The sequence below is a fragment of the Hypomesus nipponensis genome, chromosome 21 (genome assembly GCF_054491055.1).
Source record: "Hypomesus nipponensis isolate SF chromosome 21, ASM5449105v1, whole genome shotgun sequence".
Classification (NCBI taxonomy): domain Eukaryota; kingdom Metazoa; phylum Chordata; class Actinopteri; order Osmeriformes; family Osmeridae; genus Hypomesus; species Hypomesus nipponensis.
The window spans coordinates 12,629,924-12,652,839 of NC_140381.1; the positions used below are offsets into that span (position 1 = coordinate 12,629,924).

A 22,916-nucleotide genomic window follows, 5' to 3' on the forward strand; every position below is an offset into this window, starting at 1 on the left:
TCACACTGCCTTCAATTTAACATCAGTGTAGAAATATGGCCATGTGTTTTATATGTTCATCCTAACCAAACGCCTATTAATGGATATAATGTGATCTAACAAGACTTGGTAATAATGTAATAAATTAAAGCTTGAGAACTGTGTCTAAAATATACTTTATTGGACATTTGCCTTTGAAAGGGGAATATTCGAAGAACCATATAGGCTACACGACGTTTCCATCAGATGTAAGTGGGGGTGAAACATTTAGTCACCGAGGACCTTCATTGTCCCACAAAAGCAGTCTGGCTTGATGACACGATCAACAAAAGAATAATGGGTGTGTTTAACAAAAGCTTCTGAAGGCAAGACTAATATTATTTAAATATAGGCCTATATAATTTCCTATTGTGGTTACCGGTTAAAGTATTAATCTTCGTCTTTGCTCCAGATAGACGTCAACAATCTATGCTCGCGCTTAACATATTATATTTGCCATCATGTCATGAACGTTTTTACGAAAAATCAAATCTGTTTTAAAATAACGGGAATAAACTATATTAACAACATGTCATGTATGTGTGACATTTGCTTAACTTGCTGCAACAGGGCAGGCAACTCAAGCCAGTTCTCCCTGTGCTCATTTAATATAAGTCTATGGCTCATTCAGCTCCATGTAAATCGGCTATCGGCCAATGTGAACTATTGTGCTCGTGCCCTGTTAGTATCCGCAAGCACATTTGCAGGCAACTTTTATTGACGTAGGCAAATAAATGGGGTGCTAGTTTACACATTTCGGATTGGTCTCAAACTTAGCAAAAATCGGGATAAATTATTCTATGAAAAAGCTAGTAGTATGAGCCAGGTTCGAGAATCGAACAAAAATTATTGGGGGAGATAGTTTTGTAAATGTTGACTGGAGTTAATAGAATAAAAACGACCGGAAAAGTCGGAAACCTAACCGTAATGCAATACCACCTACATCCACCGGGGCCGTTGCTTCAAGCCGAGGGGCGAAGGGTGGGGGCTTGGGCCGAAGTTGTAAGAACTCTCTTCATTCGAGTACGTCATTTCCTGATTCTATATCCGGTGGTGTCCCAATAACCATATACATATGCCAAGAACCGGGACCACGTTATTCCTCACTCAAACATCCTTTTTGCAATGTATTGTACTGTGTGTATATTAAATTATACCAAAATATTTTTTTATTTTGTTAATGGTAAAAGAGTGATTTGTTACCGCTAGACTTCACCCTTTGACCTTAACCAGCCAAGATGGCGGCGCACATGAGAATTTTAAAGTGCCGTAGTAATGCATTCATAAACGTCAGTTTAACCCATTTATTAAGGTTAAGAGAATGCATACCAAGGTCATACTCTCCGAATACAAGATATTTCACATCTAAAAGAGTGCGCCGGACATTTATAGATTTTTTCGAGGTACATCAACAGCACAAATGTGTGCCATCCTCACCAGTTCGACCAAGGGGCGACCCAAGTCTTCTTTTCGTTAACGCAGGCATGAACCAGGTAACTCTATTTAACTAACGCTACCTATTGAAACAATCATTTTGATTTAGCCAGAAATGGTATAAAAAAAAATCAATAGTAGGCTACATGCCAAAGTTGAAATACATTTTGAATCCTAGTAGAATCTGACTGTGGAGAGATCAGTCAAGTCATTGTTTCTCTTTCCTTTCTCTGCCCAGTCATTTTTCTAATCAAAATGTGATTTTAATTGATTCTACAAAACACCCAATGTAATGACATGACATATGTATGTTCATAACCTTGGTGAGGGGCAAGTTCTTTTATTATTTAATTACAGACACTTTCTTGGAAGGTGACTACGTTTGTATTGTTTCCCCCTCACTTAGTTTAAACCCATATTCTTGGGAGCAGTGGACCCTCGTAGTGAAATGGCTACTTACCGTCGTGTGGTAAACAGTCAGAAGTGTGTCCGTGCTGGGGGGAAACACAATGACCTGGAGGATGTCGGCCGAGATGTCTACCATCATACATTTTTTGAAATGCTTGGAAACTGGTCCTTTGGGGATTACTTCAAGGTGTGAAAGTGTGGTAACCTAAATCTGTTTTTAGCTTTTTTGGACACGTGGTAGTCCACGTTCCTTTGCTTCCATTTTCTCTTCAGTCAGATGGAAAGAAAGCAGACACTGAGGATGGAGGATTGAAAATCATCTGTAGATTAAAGCTCCGGGCCTCTCTCAAGGCAATGTTTTCAACCCTTACAGCCTGCAACACAGTCTTACGACCTGTTACACATGCATACTGATCCATACGTAGCTTCTTTCAGTTTGGAGATAAGTATGGATCAGTATGCATGTGTAACAGGTCGTAAGACTGTGTTACACATGGTTTCACACAATAGGTTTCAGTGTGTAACATGCAGTCTAAATACTTAACCCTAAATACCCATAGTAGTGAGCGAGTTAGCATTTTTGTAAAACTTTATCGAGTAACAAACTTCAGCTCATGTAATAAACATTCCCGTCACCATGAAGGAGGAAGCTTGTGCCATGGCCTGGCGTCTGCTCACAAAGGAGTATGGGATACCTCCGGAGCTTCTTTACATCTCCTACTTTGCTGGCGATGCCACCTCGGGGTTACCTGCAGATGAGGAAACACGGCAGATCTGGCTGAGCATCGGGTATGTGTCCTAGATCTTGTCCCTCAACTGGTTTCTATCGCCCAGTTCCACAACAATTTGGAAATAAGTATTTGTTTCTCTAGTAACTCTTTATACTCATGGACTGGTACAGGTAAATCGGGGTGAACTGTTGATTAGATTTACGGAAGTGGATTTAACCGATGTTAGACACTGCATGGCTTCTGAGCATACTTTGAAACCACACAGGGTAGTTGTGTGCTGAAAGTGTGTTGTATGAACAGACACGACAAGGTTGCGTTGTTGTAGAGTTAAGTGAATGGAACTGACACTGCTTAAACCCACTTATAACATACAGGGTAAAACCCTGTCTCTGCTGGGTTACCTTAGGCATTTGTTGTGTTTTTAGTTGTCTAAAATACACAGGTTATACTTTGTGGTTCCAAACACTGTTATTTTTGTGTGACAGGGTGCCTCAGGATCACCTCTTGCCTTTTGGGATGAAGGACAATTTTTGGGAAATGGGAGCGACGGGCCCCTGTGGTCCCTGCACTGAAATTCACTATGACCATGTTGGTGGCCGTAATGCTGCCTCACTGGTCAACACTGACAGCCCTGACGTGGTGGAAATCTGGAACTTGGTCTTCATGCAGTACAACAGGTGAAGCCAGATACCCATAAACTCCTCGATGCTAACAAAGTTAGGCCAGTACCAACATATATTAGAGTACTCTAGGGTAAAATAATGTTCAATATTTAAAAAGAAAAGTGGCATTTTCCAGGTATCTTATGTTAATGATTGTGCTCAGTGGATATGCAGCCTGATATAAATGGATGAATACAATTAACACAGTTAATAAGCAGTTTCCAGACTAAACCCATTAATTTAAAAAACATACGAACAATACATTTAATTCCAATGTTGTATATGGACATGGTATGTGTGGATTGCGTGGGCTATACCAGCCTAAACGTAACTCTGGGCCCTGACATGTTCCAGAGAGGCAGACCACAGCCTGCGGCCGCTCCCTCAGTTCAGTGTGGACACGGGGATGGGACTCGAAAGACTGCTGGCAGTTCTCCAGGGGAAGCGCTCCAACTATGACACTGATCTCTTTAGCCCCCTGCTCTCTGCCATCCACCAGGTTGGCCTAGAATGGTTTTCAAACCTTTCTCCTCTTGGACCTTTTATTTTCATTCATAATTTCCTTCACTTCAAATATGAAATATTGTTGTATATAAGGTCAGTGTGGTCTACCATCTCTCCTAGTACTGTGTTTCTGACTGCCGTTTCTGTGTGTGATCTGCTCAGTGCTCTAAATGCCCTGAGTACAGGGGAAGAGTTGGCATGGCAGATGAGGGGAAAGTGGACATGGCTTACCGTGTGGTCGCAGATCACATTCGAACCCTTTCAGTCTGCATTGCCGATGGCGTCTACCCAGGCATGTCTGGGGCAGAGTGAGTCTCACTGTTGATTCTGGTCTCACCTTCTTGCACATTCTGGTCACACGTTCGACCACGTTCTGGCCTCACGTTCTAGCACATTCTGGTTGCACATTGTAGCACACCATGGTAGGTTGGGCAAGAAACTCAAGTTTGTAGGTTGTAGCCTACTGAGAGCTTGTATTTAAACCCAGCTCCATGGCTCTAGTAGCAAATGCTGCTACCTCCGATGGTGGCTATTTAAAGCACATGTGTACAGCATCAATAAAAAGTATACTTAGAGATTTCTTTGTTGTTGACTGAGACCCTAAATTCAAAATGGATTAAATTGCCATTTTTTTTTCAACTGGATACACAAAATACGCATACACTGTACAATATAATCCACTGAAAATCTCATTAAGCTGATTTGAGTGGTGTGTGCGTGTTGACTACAGGTTGGTGCTGCGCCACATCCTCAGGCGAGCTGTGAGGTACAGTGCAGAGATCCTGCAGGCTCCGGAGGGGTCGCTGGCAGGCCTGGTCCCCACTGTGGCCCTCGTCTTGGTGAGAACACAAACCTACTCACCATCACATCAAACTAACCATCAAAGATTCAAACATTTTAAAATACAAAAACAAAATTCTTGACAACCTTCAAATTGACGTTTTAGTTGATAATTAGTCTTTACCTCTTGCCCCACCTGGTTCCATTATAGTGGATTATCTTCCTCTCCTTCACAGGGTGATGCTTATCCTGAGCTTCATAAAGAGACTAGCCGAGTAAGTTGATGTCATGGCAGACCAGTAGCATTTGGACCAGAGGGATTTTTAAGACACCAAAGCCATGGCTTTCATTGTTTACTGGTTTAAATACAATTTGTTAATAACAATAAGACACCAAAGAAAATGTTTGTACACTAACATGTAAGTTGTTTCAGTTTTAATGTGTTTATGTATATATCTAATGTATATACATTATATATACACGTGCACACAGTGCATGTATAAGAATGCACTATAAGTGGGATATAAAGTGTAGTAATTATTTTCATATTTTTTTTGTTGTGATGCTCATAATATAGAAATCACCTGCAAGAGGTTATCCATTGATCCTTTTGAACAGATTATGGATATAATTAACGAGAATGAGGCCCAGTTCCTGTCATCTCTGCAGCAAGGGCGCAGGGTGATTGACAGGACTCTTCAGAGGAAAGAGACAAGCGACAACCTGTTTCCAGGTCAGTTTGTCTTCAAGTCCTCTCATCCTCACCATATGTACTGTAACAAAAGCTTTACCAATAAGGGTGTCTAACAAAAAACGATAACAGTAGAAGTCATATATTGACCGTGGCAGACTAAAAGAGTCAAAGCTTAACCAAGATTCCATACTAGTTCTGCTCGGTCATCGCCAATATTGTTGTGGGCGATAAGATGTTAGCCAGATAGACACTACTCTTAATACATGTCCTGAGGGGCAGCTAGGCTATTGAATCTTCCATGATACAGTTGTTTTTAGAAAAATATAAATGTTCTTGCTTTACAAATCCTTACAAATGTTTGCTGTAAGTGTGACAACCACTGAACATAACTGGGGTGAGCTGCACACAGTTTAGAAAAATAGTTTTGGAGAATGAAAAAGGCTAAATTGATTATCGAACTTCTTAAAATCTGTACTTAATTTTGTGGGGGAAACATGATAGTTTCCAAGGAAAGAAAACATCCTGTAGAGCCTATATCCTATTTTATATCTAGATTTGATAAAACTTTAATGCCATTGAATAAATAGGACACACATCAACCCAACCCCCATGGCTGTGTTAGGGTTGATCTATAGTCGTGATATTTCACCAGTAATGGAAACTGGGGTCCAGCCAGAGCGTTTTGGTTTCCCTATCACTAGAAACAGTAACAATACATTGCATGTAAAATATGATTTATATTCCCCAGCGCATGTGGCCTGGTCCCTACACCGTAACCTTGGCTTTCCCATCGATCTCATCAAGCTAATGCTGGAGGAGAGGGGTGTGACTGTTGACGAGAAACAGCTGGACGGGTTGGCAACCAACAACAAAAAGGTATACACGGAGACTGCTTTTAAGATAAAGAATTAGGATCCTTATCATTTTACCCATCTTTCTCTCTAGTCCAGCTTTCTATTGTGAGCGCTGACCACAAAATAGGAATGTTTGTTCCAACCCTCTGCTCATCCTTTTTAGCGATATGAGTACAATAAACCCACATTAGAAAATAACATTATTATTATTAGTAACAGTTTATTATCTTCCCTGTGCAGCTGACATGTCAGACCCAGGCCTCTGATGGGGAGGCCCCCCTGGACGTCCACAGTTTGGCTGAACTGCAGAGGCAAGCAGTCCCTCACACAGACGACTCACCCAAATACAACTACAGCCTTGGCAGCCACGGCAAATATGGTAGGAAACTGGGCATGTCCTGCCAGGGTTTTATTACCCGCCTTTAGGTTCTCCCTATAATTAACATGCAATATAGCATTATGTATTTGTTGAAAATAATAGCTTATATTCTTGCTGCATTCTACAAGTGTATTTTTCCAACACCCGCAAAGATACTTTATTACCTGCACTGCAGTGCTAAGGGTACTCTTTTCCCTGTCCCACAGTCTTCCATCCATGCTCAGCCACCGTGCAGGCGCTGTACTGTGGGCAGGCTCTGGTGTCTCAGGTGGGGGGGGGGCAGCGCTGCGGCGTGTTGCTGGACCGCACCTGTTTCTACTCTGAGCAGGGAGGCCAGTCACATGACCATGGCTACTTCATCAGGGAAGGACTGCAGGTCAGTACACACAAACTTTGGCAGAATTGTGAAAGCTTAAGCTCGTGGGGAGAACAAACAGTCTGTGTTCCTTCCCTGTCCAGGACGTCTTGTACCCTGTGGAGTCGGTGCAGCTCGCAGGGGGGTATGTAGTCCATCAAGTCACCACTGCAGAAGTCCTCAGGAAAGGAGACCAAGTTCAGCTGTATGTTGATGAGGTACAGTGTATGTATTGTAAATACATGTTGTAATAACTAGATATGCTTCATATGTGTTTTAATCACTTTGTTCAAATTTGTGTATATATGTTAAGACAAAAAGGTATCGAAACATATAGAAACAAACAAATATATATGTATTTATATGATCATTATCATTCTGATTGAATTATAAGAGCAGATTGATTGTGTGAAGGAAAATGCTGACGGTGCTGTATAGTTTGAATAGTCAGATGGCGGTTACAATTTATTTAGTTTGTACAAAACATGAGTACTCTGTACAAAACAGAGTACTCTGTGACCTGTCATAACGTTATAACATCATAAGGACACGTAGGCTATAAGCTACAGGTCGTTCGGAAGAGTGGTAAAGAACATCCATGCACACTGTAACAAATGGTCATTCTGTATGTCAATCAATGTAGCGGTCTCTGTAATTGGCTAACTCTATTTAGTGACAGTTAACATTACATTTACATTTATTCATTTAGCAGACGCTTTTAGCCAAAGCGACTTCCAAGAGAGAACTTTACAAAGTGCATAGGTCACTGATAATAACAACAAGATAGCTCCAAAGCATTACGGGTAGCCAAAAAAAGAAGCACACATTGTGAACAACCAAAAAATAAGGAATAGGCGAAGAACTATAAGAGCATGTAGTTAAGGAAGTTACAATTAAATAACATGAATCTCTAAGTGCAAGTGTACCTGTAGAAAAAGCAAGCAACAATAAAAATAAAATAAGATTAACTAAAATAGAATATTTCGCAGCGAATACAAAAGTTTAAATCAGTTACCACTAACCAACAAGAGCAACAAGTTTCTAAGCAAGAGTGTCTCAGTTTGAGACAACTCCAGGCCAAGTGTCCCAAAGTTATTTGATGTTGCAGCTCCCTCTCTAAATGAGGAGATAGTAAAGATGACTTCAAACAAGGATTAATTAAACACAAACAGGACACAGGACACCAATCTCCTTGGCCAAAAGTTCCGAGCAGCTGGATCAACTGATCTCTCTAAAACTACTCCCTCAGGTCAGGAGAACTCAAGAGTCCCCCAACCTCCACATCTCTGGATTCTAGTTTGGTATCATAAAAGTCATAAATACCTTAAAGATCCCATGCCATGCTGTTTTTGGATGCTATTATATAGGCCTTAGTGGTCCCCTAATACTGTCTCTTTCCCGATATTCAGCCTTGGTGCAGAATTACAGCCACTACAAGCAGTCCCACAATGAGCTTTGCTCAGGACGTGCCATTTCTGTGTCTGTAGCTTTAAATGCTATGAGGAAGAAAGAGGCGGGGCTAACTGCCATGCTTCGGTCGTTTGCAAGCCATGATGTCTTGAGGAAAAACCAATATAATGGTCGTATGTAATTTTCTCATTGGTGGGCCAAATTCTCTATGTGGGCAAAGCAGAGAAAGGGGAGGTAACCTTCCTCCTTATGACGACATAAGGAGAGGATTTTCAAAACCGAGCGTTTCAGCTTTCATTTTCTCAAAGGCGGAGAAGAATACCCAGGGCTTGGTTTACACCTATCGAGATTTATAGCCACTGGGAGACCATAGGCAGGCTAGGGGAACTCATTAATGTTAAATAACCTCCTAAAGTGAACATTTCATGTCATGGGACCTTTAAGACCATCTGACTTGCAAGATACAAAGTCATACAAGATACTATACCCATTCTCCAGAGGAAAGTGTCCTACAGAGCCTCAGGGCCTCATTTACTAACAGGATTGCGCCCATTTCAGGCATAAAATAGTGGGTAAAAACATAAAACAGTATTTACAAAGGCAGCGCACTTGATAAAAAACGCAGATTACCGCTGCTGGGAGGGTATAAGGGAAAGTGGATAAAAAGAGCAAAGAGATAGGAGGAGAGGTGTATTTCACCATTGTAACATGTTAATGTTAGCTGTAACTTTGTGTACCAATATTTTTATTTCCTGTTTGCTGAACCTTCTTTTTCTTTTCCTCGATTCACCCATGGTGGCAGTAACATGCAAGCGATTTCTCCCGTCTTTTAACGGTGCGCTAATTAACACGAAAGGGCGGAGTAGGCGCTGATTGCCCGACGAGGATTTGGTTTGATAAATACCACGCAAAATGTGGAAATACACCGTGCGCTATTTGTGATTGGGCAAAAGTGCAGATTAAGCTGCGGTCGCAATGTTAGTAAATGAGGCCTACAGTTTCTTACCTTCACTGTCAATCCTTTATCAATGAACAAAGGAGCTTACAGATTACCACTTATAAAACACATACATTATAACTATTTCCAAAAATACTATCACAATTGCTATAAAAGAGGAGTCTTTGTTTATGTTTAATGTTTTTGCCAATAAAAGTATTGTTTTCCAGTATACCATAGAAACGTGAAGGAATTATCTACAAATACTGAACCAGCAAGCTTTGCAAAACTCAAAGTTTGTCACTGCTAATACTTTTGTGTATGACTGTATATGGATGGATGTAAACTGTATACATTTGAAAGCATATAGTAACTCTTGTACTAGCACTTTTTGTGGTTCATGTTGTTTTATTTTGTAACTTGTATAACTGCATGCTCTTATGGGTCTTCCCTTTGGCACTTGTTTAGTTTTTTCACAATGTATGCTTCATGTTTTTGGCTGCTTGCAATGTTCGGGACTACCTCGTTGTTATGATCAGTGACCTATGCTCTTTTGTAAAACTCTCTCTTGGAAGTCGCTTTGGATAAAAGCATCTGCTAAATGCATAAATGTAAATGTAATGTAAATATAGTAAGCAGCCATGTTGGATGTGTGTTGTGGTCCAGGCCCAGAGACTGGCCTGTATGGTCAAGCACACAGCCACACACGTGCTGAACTTTGCCCTGCAGCAGCTTATGGGCCCAGCGGTGGAGCAGAGGGGCTCTCACGTGTCAGCTGAGCGGCTGCGCTTCGACTTCAGTGCCAAGGTACACCATGTGATCAGCTCACTCAGTGTCAAGGTGCACTATGTGATCAGCTCACTCAGTGTCAAGGTACACCATGTAATCAGCTCACTCAGTTTCAAGACTAAGGTCTTTAGGGGTCTTATGGGTCTTTTTTATTATTATTTTATCCTCTAAAATGCTTTACTGGATTTGTAAAATGTGCATCCATTTCCTAAAATATAAGACAATGGGGGCAATATAATGTTATTAAATGTGTTATGTTTGATGGTGACGTCTCTCTAGGGATCCTTGAGTATTCCCCAGCTTCAAGAAATTGAGAGAAACATCAAAGACATCATCACTGACAATCAGTGTGTGTACATGGAGGAGATCCCCCTGGCCCAGGCCAACCAGATCCCAGGACTGAGGACAATTGATGAGGTAACTGGATCAAGGAACATATGTAACCTGAAATGACATCTTTGTATGATATGACTGGGGTAGAAGCAAAACACAGTCACGATGCCTTTATTGGGATTTTCACCCCCAAATAACTTCACCATAACAGTTGCCGTGCAAAGGCAAAAGACCGTAACTTCAATTTTGTCGAAAATGATTTTTTTTCATTTTCGGAACAGTTAAGGTCTGCTTTATCATGTGGCCAAATATCTTAAATGAACCCGTCTGTTTTTCAGAGAAAATAAGGTTGTTGTCTTCACCGTACCTTCCAAAAGCCTGCTTTGGCTTTAGAAATCCAATGCAGAATGCCGTAACATCAGTTACGGTTCTTTGCCTTTGTTTTGCGGCACTCAAACGTTCAAATGGAGTTATGGTTTCAATTGAACTAATACGTAACCTAGCAACAATAAACACATCTAGCATTAGCTTAGCCTACTCGCTGGCATTCAACACCAAACATCCCAAACATGAGTCGTTTGTAAGTATCTTACCCTGGCAGTTAAATCAAAAACACTCTTGTCTTGTGAGTCTTGTGACAGGTATCCACGTGTATGTTACATTGGCTTATAAAATACAGAGTTTATATCGTGATAAGCAACTAAGTGAGCGAAGAAACGGAAGTTACTGTATTTTGCCTTGGCATGACCACTTAAGATAGACTATGGTATACTACTGTAACTTCAAAATATGGGTCAAAAGTGCAGTTTAAGATCAACAATTTCAAAAATGTCTAGTTTAGATAATGTGTAATCACTAAAACATCAAACTGCTAGATTTCCAGTGTCCTACCTAAAATGCATTTGGCAGGACAACTACTTTGAAAGTGCAAAAACTTTGAAGTAGTTTTTCTCAGTTCTACACTTCGGCGAGTTACGGTCTTTTGGCTTTGTAGGGCACTGAAATAAGGGTTTCAGTTTAATTTCAGAAGGAGTGAAAGGTGTGGTATCACCCTATGTGGTGTTGAAACATATGCAACACCTGTCCCTAGGTGTATCCTGACCCGGTGAGAGTGGTGTCTGTGGCCATGCCTGTGTCCAGCCTGCTCAACTCCCAAATACACACGCCAACCTCAGTGGAGCTGTGTTGTGGAACGTAAGACTTGTAGTTCAACATCCATTTACACATTTGTATTTTTATCTCAACTCTTGTATGACTGTATGATGTATGACTATGTTTAGCCTGTGGTGTATACCCCTTAAGGAAAAATAATGTTTTACAATATATGATTTGAAATACATTTTAATATATTGTAATATATTATTTTCCATTACATTGACCAATATATTATATATGGAAATACATGGGATAATATATTGATGACAAATATATTACTAATATATTAGAAACTATAATATATATTCATGTAATATGTTGCAGAATACAGCAATGATTGCCGTTTTCCATATATTGCAATATATGGAACATGAATATATAATATATGTGGTTATATATCAAAAAATATATGCGATTATGTATTCTTAAATAACCATCATAATGCCGCTTTATATGGGAAAATGTATGGGTAATATGTAAACATATAGTGTCACATGTATGCTTCATATATGGTAAAATATATTTTAAATATATGTACAATTATATGGAAAGACATTAGTGCTGTCAGTTTAACGCGTTATTAACTGCGTTAACGCAAACCCAAATTAACGGCGTACATTTTTTTATCCCGCGATTAACCCTCTTTTTGGCCTAGCAAACTTTGTCGTTTTTTTCACATGCTGTTGCAACAACTACCGACGTTAGAAAAACTAGAACACCACACCGGATCTAGCTAGACCGGAAACAAAACAACAGGCACGCCACACACACTTGTTTGGCTTGCGAGCCGGCTATAAAGTAGTAGCAGAGCCCGTTTACGGATATTAGACATTCTCTGGTAGTAGGCTAACGTTACGTTTTTAGTGGTGGCAAGTGCGAGATGCCGAAATGCCAATAAGATTCTGAAATGGAAAGTTTACTTTTAAAAAGTTGCCAAATGGTTCCATTGACAAGACCAGTGATCTGTGTGTTTTGTCGTTGTAAACTGAGCTATCATTGCAGCACGTCCAGTCTGAAATACCACTTGATGGCCAAGCATACAGCTGATGCAAATTCTCCGCACCCTCGTCAAAGCCAGGCGATTGCAATGTTGTTTTCAATAAAAAATATATTTGCACGAAGCAATCCGAACCACTTTTCCATGTTGATAAGAGCATGAAAATTTGAAAAAGAATGGGACCAAAAGAAATCAAGGGACATTTAGAATAGATAAAAATGTGCGATTGTGATTAATCGCGAGTTAACTATGACATTAATGCGATTAATCGCGATTAAATATTTCCCCGTCAGGAATGGGCTATAAGGTGACTTCCTCCTGAAGTACCCTGCAAAGTTTCACCTTGATTTGTGAAAATATGACTGAATTGTTTGAGCTGTTTGAGCTTGGACCAAATGTGACTATGATTGCCATAAGAGAAACGCCTTTTTTTTTTTTTTCAGTAACTGAACACTGCAAAGTCTTGATCTTGGAATGGTTCAATTGGATGAGAGGTTGCACAATCTTGGTAAACCAAGGGTTCCAGGTTCGACTCCAGGCATAGGCATTTTTTTTGTTTGTTGACAAAACAGTGTCTAGTTTTCTAGGTAATCCCGGTGTAATTATCTATTTTGTCAATTTTACAATATTTTGCCATTTAGAAAGAGGAATCAGCCATTGCTGCTATATTTTTTTTACATATATTTAAAATATATTCTACCATATATTTAACATACATGTGACACTATATCTTTACATATATTACCAATACATTTTCCCATATAAATCGGAATACATTATGGTGGTATATAAAATTGCATATATTTTGGGATATATAAACACATATTATATATTCATGTTGAATATGTTGCAATGTATTGTGCAATATAAATATTAAATCCCATATATGGACATATATTGCCTATCACATTATATTTTCCAATATACTGCAATATATTTTCCTTCCGTAAAGGACCTAGTATCTCACCAAATTGCTCCTCCCAAAGTGTCTTCATTTTTACCTCTCTGTTTTCTTGGGAGTCTTTCCCTCTGTGACGTTGCTTGTAAAAAGGTTTATATGAATACGATTTGATTTGGAGACTTGTCTGTCAGATGATCAAACGATGATAGGATGAAGTGGTTCCACTGTGTGATGTCATGAGCAGTGGAAAAGTCGGGGAACAGGAGGCTTAAATGTCAGTCCTGTCAGAACATCGTTTGGGACACAAACGATGTATGGTTCTGCTATGTGACCATATTTCAAGTCAGGACTGTAAAGAACCTGAAGCTTTGTTCAAGGGACTTGGCCACTGCATGCATGTCATCTGCTGTCAGCTGTCTGACTGGCATCAGTCTCATAGGGCCTTATGCCTTATGGTAGCAGTAAAACACATACGCTCACTCCCAGGTATATCCAACATACCATTGTGTATGTGCTGCGTCCCTCCACCATACCCAGCTCCTCCGTACAGCAGAGGGATTCATTCTGGTACTTTGACATATGTGTGGTACTTGCCTTGTTTCTGTATACATATGGGAGTCAGATGCCTGAACGGTGAGGGAGTCTGGTAGTAATCAGAAGGTTGCTGGATCGATTCCCGCTGTGCCAAATGACGTTGTGTCCTTGGGCAAGGCACTTCACCCTACTTGCCTCGGGGGGAATGTCCCTGTAATTACTGTAAGTCACTCTGGATAAGAGCGTCTGCTAAATGACTAAATGTAATCCCCCCTCCCTGACTTTGGTTAAGTGGTTCAATTTCCATTGTTCAAAAAATTGTTAAATTAAAATCAGACTGATACTAAATTATCCTTATTTTGTCCCGGTCATGAGATACGAAAAATATAAATCTTTAGACATACTGTTTTAGAAGTAAGTCATTTTTTTTGTCCTTTTCATGTGGTAAAGCAATGGGATGTAAACTTTGCAAGGCCAGAGTTTGACAGTATTTGAGCCAGTGGTCTGCACTGTGTCCTCCAGGCACCTGCTGAGCACGGGGGAGATCCGTGACTTGGTCATCGTGTCTGAGAAGCAGACAGTGAAGGGGATCAGCCGCATCGTGGCCTTGACCGGAGATGAAGCCACACAGGTAGCATAAATACAAGCATAAACCTGACTGGAATTTATGGAATCAAGAATACAAACATGTTCTTCTTAATGCCCAAACTAAATGAGGTCATTTCAACTTCATATTTTAGTTTTAGCATTTTGTGTTTGACCCACGCGTGTCTGACATACAGTATACTAACTGTCTAATATATATATATATATACTATCTAACAGAAAGTACTCGTAGTACAAGTATTTTACAAAACTCATAAGTAATTATAATGGTATGATATAATAATAATGTCAGAGATGGAAGCTTGAATGCATTTTAAACACTCTTTTATTGAAATAGTATTTCTCAAAACAGACTGTAGACATACAACCAAATATAAAACAAGGAGAATGTGTTGAAAGCCTAGAACAAGAACAGTAAAAAGCAAAATATCTGGGATCTGATTGATTGTTGGACTTAAGTTTGGATCTTTTATAGTGGATTAAGTGCATTTTACATTCTACACAAAGAACAACAGGAGATGGAACAACAAAAGGCTTAGCCTGAACCAGATGCAAACTCCAGGATATTTGAGGCAGGATTCTTTGTGTAAATATTAGTGCTGTCAAACGATTAAAATATTTAATCGCGAATAATCGCATTAATGTCATAGTTAATTCGCAATTAATCACAATTAATCACACATTTTTATCTATTCTAAATGTCCCTTGATTTATTTTGTTCCCATTCTTTTTTCAAATGCTCTTTAATGCTCTTATCAACATGGAAAAGTGGTTCGGATTGCTTGGTGCAAATATTTTTTTTTATTGAAAACAACATTGCAATCGCCTAGCTTTGACGAGGGGGCGGAGAATTCGCATCAGCTGTGTGCTTGGCCATCAAGTTGTATTTCAGACTGGACGTGCTGCGATGATAGCTCAGTTTACAACGACAAAACACACAGATCACTTTGGTCTTGTCAATGGAACCATTTGGCAACTTTTTAAAAGTAAACCATTCAGAATCTTACTGGCATCCATTTCGGCGTCTCACGCTCGCCATCCACTCAAAACGTAACGTTAACCTACTACCAGAGAATGTCTAATATCCGTAAACGGGCTCTGCTACTACTCTTTAGCCGGCTCGCAAGCCAAACAAGTGTGTGTGGCGTGCCTGTTGATTTGTTTCCGGTCTAGCTAGATCCGGTGTGGTGATGTAGTTTTTCTACCATCGGTAGTTGATGCAACAGCATGTGAAAAAAAACTACAAAGTTTGCTTGGCCAAAGTGAGCGTTAATCGCACGGAAAAAAAATGTACGCCGTTAATTTGGGTTTGCGTTAACGCCGTTAATAACGCGTTAACCTGACAGCACTAGTAAATATATGTTGTGACATAGATTACATGACTGTACTGGTTTGCTGGTCTTGACAGTGTTTTCCCTTCTACAGGCTAGAGAAGCTGGCCAGGCTTTAGCCCAGGAGGTGGGCTCTCTGGCTGCACGGCTGGCTGCAGCCACTGCCCCCTCACTCCAAGAAGCCCACCGTCTCTCTAAGGAAGTGGGCTTGCTGACAGATGTACATGTTTTGTTTCCTTTACTGAGTTCAATGTCTCTTGAATATATATTCAGGCCAACACTATTTAACTATGCCTATCATAGGTCCAGGGTTACATTTGAATTGCCTTCTGTTCTGTGATCCAGGCAGCGGATTCCACTCCTATTCCCCATTGGCAGAGGAGAGAGCTCCAAAGTCAACTTAAAAGTTTACAAAGGTCCACTAACACAACCATAAGGAAACTAGAGACCAAAGAGGTAACTTAACAAACTAAATATTGAAATAATATTCAAACTTTGATCAGGTTTTCAACAGTGTTTCTTAAATCAAAATCTAGTTTGTATGTTTGCTGAGACTTCGTTCAGTTAGAATGCATAAGTTGCATAAGTATTGCATTGCATAAGTAAAGACAATGCACGGTTTTGTCCCTTATACTTGCCATGTGTTTGCCTGAGTTGCAGGCTGCAGTTAAAGCACAGGTTCTACTCCAGAGGAACAGCACAAAGCGCCTGGTTGTGGATATCATAGACACAGACTCAATATCGGTAAGGCCTACTTCAGGACCTACTCTGATGTGGAGGACTAAATGTGCCATAAGTAAATAAATATAGAAACATACATAAATAGACATCTCTTAAGTGATGTGAAGTTGCATGTCTTTCAAAATAAATACATATTTCATTTAAATGATGTGACAGACAGATTTCAATTTAAATGCAAAGGGGAGGGACATAACCCATTACATGGAGCTGTCCTCATGTGCTTGGAGCATTGTGATTGGACACTTGACAGACCCTCCAGGAATTTGCGATGTTGCGATCGCACCAATTCACGCAAATTCAAAGATTCCCCGCAAATTCAGCACAACGTTGCAATTTTTACCAATCATCGCAATTTTCCCACAACTTTGACCAATCATTGTCGTCTCCCACAACTTTCACCAGTAGAGGTTAAATCCAGCGTTGCGCTTGAACGCGTTCATTGAACAAAAGTTCATGAACTTGTTCATAATTTTGGTGAACGTGAACTGAACATACTGTATTACTGCCTGATGAACGATACTGTGAACGCGTTAATTCTGGTGTCTGTAAACTTTCACTCTTTTTAATTTTGTTCAATAAGGTGCCAGATTTATAGAGACTTCCAGGCGAAAAATACACCGTTAACAGTCCTGTATCCTGGGTTGCCCAACCAGTCAATCACTCTGTGTGCTTTCTTCTACTGTCTCTGAAAAGTTATTTAATTACTGAATAAGTAATGTAATGCATTACTTCTTACAATCCCATAAACCTTGACTGGAAAGACAACAGAAAGGAAAGTCTTTCAATAATTAAATACAAGTCACACTTGGAACAGTATAGCCTTTTACCTTATTAAAACATAGCCTGATGTAACTTAACATTTTAGTAACACGTGTAACCTTCTTTCATCTTTAGTTATCAAACAATATGTGCATAACACAAAAGCTTAACTTTAAGTTAAACATGACATCACAGGATTCTGCAGTACGCAGCAGTAGTATCTCTTCCTGCAATCTAGTTTGCAATTAAGCTCACCTTCAAACACTTTCTGCACTGGCGATGTAAAATCAAGTTTTGCCTGCTTAACAGGTGTTGCTGAGGTGTTATCTGTCGATGCCAAAGTATATTCCTAGTCTGTGCAAACTTTCATGGCGATTAAAACCCTTTCTAATTCTGATTCTGATGAACATGGGTCACTGAAAACTGTTCGTCGATGCTGCCTTGTGAGGTGCTTCAGTAGGTTACTTGTGCTAGCCGCAGCCACGTATCGTTTTTTCTTCCCAGGACATAGCTTGCACTTGACATTAATGTTCTTGTTAACCTGTGACAAAAAGGTAAAGTACTTGGAATATTTGCATTTGGTAAAACAGCTAGAGCTACTTGCTTCCGCCCAGTCCGAAATCTTCCACTTCAAACCGCTAGAGCTTACGCTTATGCAGCAAAAACTCGCATCTCCCGTGCAACGGCAATACAGCTAACGATTTTAAAGAGGCAGCATTCACTTTTACCCTAAAACGATACATTTCGATTTTAATTCAATATGAATTTATACAGAACTGTTTGACTAATTTACAGGAGGTATGTAATGCAAGTACATTACAAGTAACTGTAATTAAATTACCTAAAAATTAACAGTAATCCCTTACTTTACTTTGTCAGTGGATAAGTAATTTAATTACTTAATTAACCCAACACTGCTCCCTTCAATCCGAATGTAAATCCTGGTTGGAAAAGGATAAAAAAATTGGATATGAAGATAAATCTGACACAGTTTCAGTGTTATACTGATACAATAATTGCCGTCTGTGGTTGTATATGGGCTGTGGAAATAATTTTGACAACATAACATGGCTCGCAACATATTGAAAAAAAGAACTGAACTAGTTCATTTTTTGGAGCTGTGAACTTAGTTCAAAATCTTGATTTATTTAACTATGAACTGAACCAGTTCATTTAAAAATTTGTGAACTAGAAACTGAACTAGTTTATGTAGAAAGTGAACTTTCCCAACACTGGTTAAATCTTTAACTGGCATGTGGCATCGGAAGTACATGCCACTGGCAGGAGGCCGGACATGCCAGTGAGCCGCCAATCAGCAGCATCAACTGTTGACAGCCAATTGCACGAACGAATACTGAGCGAGAAGTGTCCTCTCACTCTCCCTTTCGCCTTACTTCCGTATTGAGTTAGAGTTTAACTGACTTTTTTGTATACTTGAATTTTGTTGATCCATAGGTATCTGTTTCATGTTGTGGATAAGTAAAGCCTATTTTGCTACATTTTTTTAGTCCTGGTTATCTTTTGTTTGGCATGTTGGTAAGGTTATTTAGGGTACCATTTCTCAATGGTTTTATTCTTTATTGAATGTTTGTTTATTAATTACTAATTTTTCAACCAATAACTTAAAATTACAAAGAGGGAAATTCACAACTTTTTATTGCAACTTTCACTTGCTCCCACAATTTCATTGCAAGAAAGACCTATAAAACACCACAACTTTCATTGCAACTAGCTCCCGCAAAATCAGGAATTTTAGCCCGCAACTATCACAAAAAAGGCCAGAGAAATCCTGGGGGGACTGACTTGAGAGCAAACTGTCAGACCTGAGCTGTCAATCAAGAAACAGACATACAAGTTTCAGTCTTAAAACACAATTGGGCCACTTTTAACCAGAAATGTTATTGTTAACATGTGGCCTGTTCTCAGTCACGTTCATTAAAGCAAGAGCATGACCGGGTAGAGGGTCAGAGAAGTGTGTGTGTGTCTTGGTTGTGTCCAGGCTGCCAGCACCGTTATACAGCTCAATACAAGGCATAAACCTTTACAGGTCACGTTTTAGGGCCATTAAAAATGTGTAAAAACTCTTTTTTTTTTATGAAAGACTTATGTATTTATTTATTAATATATGCATTTATTTAATTATGGCACATTTAGTCCTCCATACTCTGACAGTTCTGAAATCTTACATTTACATTTAGCAGACGCTCTTATCCAGAGCAACTTTCAGTAAGTACAGGGACATTTCCCCCAGGGCAAGTAGGGTAAAGTGCCTTGCCCATGGACACAACGTCAATTGCACGGCCGGGAATCAAACCGGCAACCGTCTGATTAATAGCCCGATTTCCTAGCCGCTCAGCCGTCTGACCCCCCTAGATATTCCGGCAACCAGTCCCTGATTGACTTTTCCGTATCCGACGCTTGGCAGAGATTGGGTGGATTTGGTATGTGTTGGGAGTATAACAGAAATTCCAAGCTAGTTTGACCATATTTCAGATGAGCTGCCAGGCTGTCAATACGACGTTTGCAATGTTCTTAAAATTGGAAAAGGCTTTTAAACTGTATCGAGAGCTAACTTTTTCTTTTAATATTGATTTAAATGGTGTCCTTCGTGTATATCTTTCACTTGGTTATTGCATTTGACACACTCTGCTCTCTGTGCAGGTGGTGATGAAAACAGTCAACCAGTACAGTGACAAAGCCCCTGATAGTCTGGTCATGCTACTTTCTCACCAAACACCATCTGGGAAAGTGCTGTGTGCCTGCCAAGTGCCAAAGGTAAACTTTTAGAATTATACACATGTATAGCATGTCGCCTATATGGAGACAGTTTAATCAATCCAAGTGGTTTGTCAAACCCCTCTACCTTTTCTATTGTATTCTGTTAAGATCTACCACACAAACATTTAACTGTGTAACTCTCCATTGGTTGTTGCGATCACTTCCCACAGGGCTATAGTGCACTGTCTGCGGATGACTGGGCCCTGGCTGTGTGTGCTCATCTAGGAGGGAACGCTGGTGGCTCTGTCACAGTGGCTAAAGGCACCGGGAGTACCAGGGACATCACAGAGGCATGCCGGTGGGCAGAGCAGTACGCACGGGGCAAAGACTGCAAGGGACCCTGAACTTCTATTGGCTTGGGAACGCACATTATACCTTTATTGAAGAGTACTATATAGGGTGTTTGTTTCTGTTGTAACAAGAAACATGGACAATATACCAATGGTATTTGAAGAATTTTTGTTAATTATATTTATTATATTTTTTGTCCAAACGAAAACAGCACTACAAAGGACCCCTCCTGGAGTTCATGAAGGTCTCCAAGCCATTGTTTGAAAATACCTTTCTCCTTTGTGACATTTCACCAAGTGAAGTCCCATGGCGTTTTGGCAGTCAAATTATCCAATTACATCACTGTCCTATTACCTTATGCTGTCAATAAAGGTGTGACAAAAAATTACTAAATGTAGGTGTCTGAGAGCCAGTCCCAGTATCCATAGCAACATGTACATAAAATGGCACAAACCTTTTTGATGATACCATCAAAAAGGCTAGAGAATGCATTTACAAGTAGTACTGGTTAAGACATGTAGGCCACCAACTTTTCAGCCTGATATACAGGTGCATCCAGTGCCGCCGCTCCCATAACGCGCACTACACGCTGTGCGTAGGGCACCAAGTCCTGAGGGGGCACCAAAAAATTGCCAACTGAAAAATCATCATAGTTATTATAATTATAATGCCGACATTATTTCAGTAGGCCTATATAAATATTACGCACCTTTTAGGCATGTATATCACAAAACAGGCAAAACAAGAGATAGATTCAATTGCTCAAAAAACGTTACGATGGTGCCCCCCACCCACCCCACAAAAAAACAAATACACACTCAACTTTCCAAGCTCGCCGTGGGTGCCCTTTCCTATCTCAGTGGCCTAACGAACTTTAACAGTAGGCTAGGTAAACTTTTCGAAAATTGCCTCAAAAAGACAACAGGAGTCAGGGGCAGAAAAAGAAATAAACTGCGAGATGATGCCCGTGCATCACTTTCAGGTAAGTCCATGTTAAATTATTGTTAAATACGGGAAATGTGCTGCTAACTTATAGTTAGCCTATGCATACACCTCGAACTAGCTGACGTTATTCCTAATTTTAGCACACTCAAATATGTTAGGTGCAAACTAAATTTAGATTTTACTGTTAAACATTATCTATGCATTTGAAATAACTGACGCCAGCTAGATGTTACTTTACTGTACATTCTATGATGCTTTTATATTCGATTGATCAAATAGTTTTTAAATGAATAATATAGGTGGAGAGCTCCTTGGCTGCATGCTTTCAGTTTTAAATGTTTATAGTTAATTTGGAAAACCATGCTTAGAAACGTAAGGGTGGGGCTGAAAAATTGAGACAAAAACACATCACCTTCACTAGACAAGGTTTTACCAATTGAAAAACGGCTGTTTATTTTACATATTTTGTTTATGCTCCAAAAACTATTATGCACTCAAAGGCCCCAAAATTTCGCTCGCGCGCACTCCACCAAAATGGCTAGCGGCGGCACTGAGCACACATTTTCACAATGCCTTCGGCGGAATTCAAATGAGCCACTTTAAGTGACGCCTAGTGACAGGCTGGGAGGGAGGTTTATTGGCCTTTCTCGAAGTTACTTTTAAATATAACACTTTAGTGGCGCGGCGGCCTTGCACATGGTGGTGATTGGAAAGGGGAGTGGAACGGTGTCCTGATTGGGCCCCGGGTAATTAAGGGGAGGAGTTTATTGTTTTTGAAAAGAAGGGGGAACCTTCAGAGTGACGTTGTGAGAGAACGTCATGATCAATGCGATTGGTTGTCCCTCTGGATTTTCTGTGCCCCATTCCGGCTGATCCGTTCTGCTGCTGCACCAGCCGTGCTTAATGTACCGAACATCTCAAATCTGAATACTACCAACCGCGAACGAGCTGTTCGCCGAGACGAAACGGCGGCTTGGGCTGTCCTGGAGCTCGAGGTGGGAGTCTGCATGGCTGGGTTGAGTGTTCCAGTGTTCTCCTTTTCACTTTCCACCTTTCGTGGCCTGCCGCTGTGTAGTTCAGCCTCTGTTTTAGTCTCAACATTCCCCCTAGACCAACAACAACAGTAACAATTGGGGAGCTAGTCCGGGATCGGAATATGAAGCTGTTGGTCTAAATATATTAGCTAGTAGGGATCGGTTTTCTGACTTTAGACCAGACTAGTACCGCAGTGTGGAGCTCTGTTTGTTTTGTCTGGCTTGTTGCGGAACTAGGTCGTGAGGTTAGGTACTTATGTTAGCCAATTGTTAGTGATTGAGCTTGGTATTTGTGACGGCAGGTTGCGGACTGTGCATGTCAAATTAGAGGTGGTAGCTAAGCTAGCCAGCTTTGGGTTGACAGTCTGTGACTGCGAATTGGTTTTGTACTGCCTGGCTATTATTGTGCATAAGTTTTGGGAGAAGCTTGTTTTGTGGTGCAGGTCTCTTTGCCGGTTGGAGATAGTTTTCTCTCAGTTTTGTTGCCGTGATTACCGCTGTCATGTCAAATAATGGGCAGGGAGATGAGCTAGGGAGGAGGATGACGTTGCCCTCC

At 40.3% G+C, this 22,916-nt stretch overlaps 1 protein-coding gene across 4 annotated transcripts; it reads left to right on the top strand.

The window, feature by feature from the left end:
* Positions 1–1,228: 1,228 nt before the first annotated feature.
* On the top strand, positions 1,229–20,774 carry aars2 (alanyl-tRNA synthetase 2, mitochondrial (putative)). Of its 4 annotated transcripts, none has more exons than XM_084685370.1 (23): positions 1,229–1,511; positions 1,859–2,047; positions 2,504–2,649; positions 3,077–3,268; positions 3,608–3,752; positions 3,920–4,065; positions 4,488–4,596; positions 4,774–4,812; positions 5,156–5,270; positions 5,980–6,107; positions 6,326–6,464; positions 6,671–6,840; positions 6,924–7,037; positions 9,833–9,973; positions 10,235–10,372; positions 11,379–11,482; positions 14,398–14,506; positions 15,907–16,032; positions 16,158–16,268; positions 16,473–16,556; positions 19,974–20,087; positions 20,261–20,400; positions 20,593–20,774. In XM_084685370.1, exons 1-23 carry the CDS (start codon positions 1,257–1,259, stop codon positions 20,621–20,623), a joined length of 2,985 nt encoding a protein of 994 aa, XP_084541496.1. In that variant the 5' UTR covers positions 1,229–1,256; the 3' UTR covers positions 20,624–20,774. The 4 variants fall into 4 exon arrangements, with proteins under 4 accessions (XP_084541496.1, XP_084541497.1, XP_084541498.1 ...); XM_084685371.1 differs by having other exon boundaries at positions 20,261–20,388; XM_084685372.1 differs by having other exon boundaries at positions 15,907–16,014; positions 20,261–20,774.
* Positions 20,775–22,916: the final 2,142 nt, after the last annotated feature.

What these genes read in the sequence shown, in the direction of transcription:
- aars2 (XM_084685369.1), top strand. Translation starts at nt 1,257, where the DNA reads ATGGCGGCGCACATGAGAATTTTAAAGTGCCGTAGTAATGCATTCATA. An exon ending in GTCTTCATGCAGTACAACAG is followed by an intron (nt 3,269 to 3,607) that starts GTGAAGCCAGAT and finishes GACATGTTCCAG; the next exon opens with AGAGGCAGACCACAGCCTGC. An exon ending in GACTGAGGACAATTGATGAG is followed by an intron (nt 10,373 to 11,378) that starts GTAACTGGATCA and finishes ACCTGTCCCTAG; the next exon opens with GTGTATCCTGACCCGGTGAG.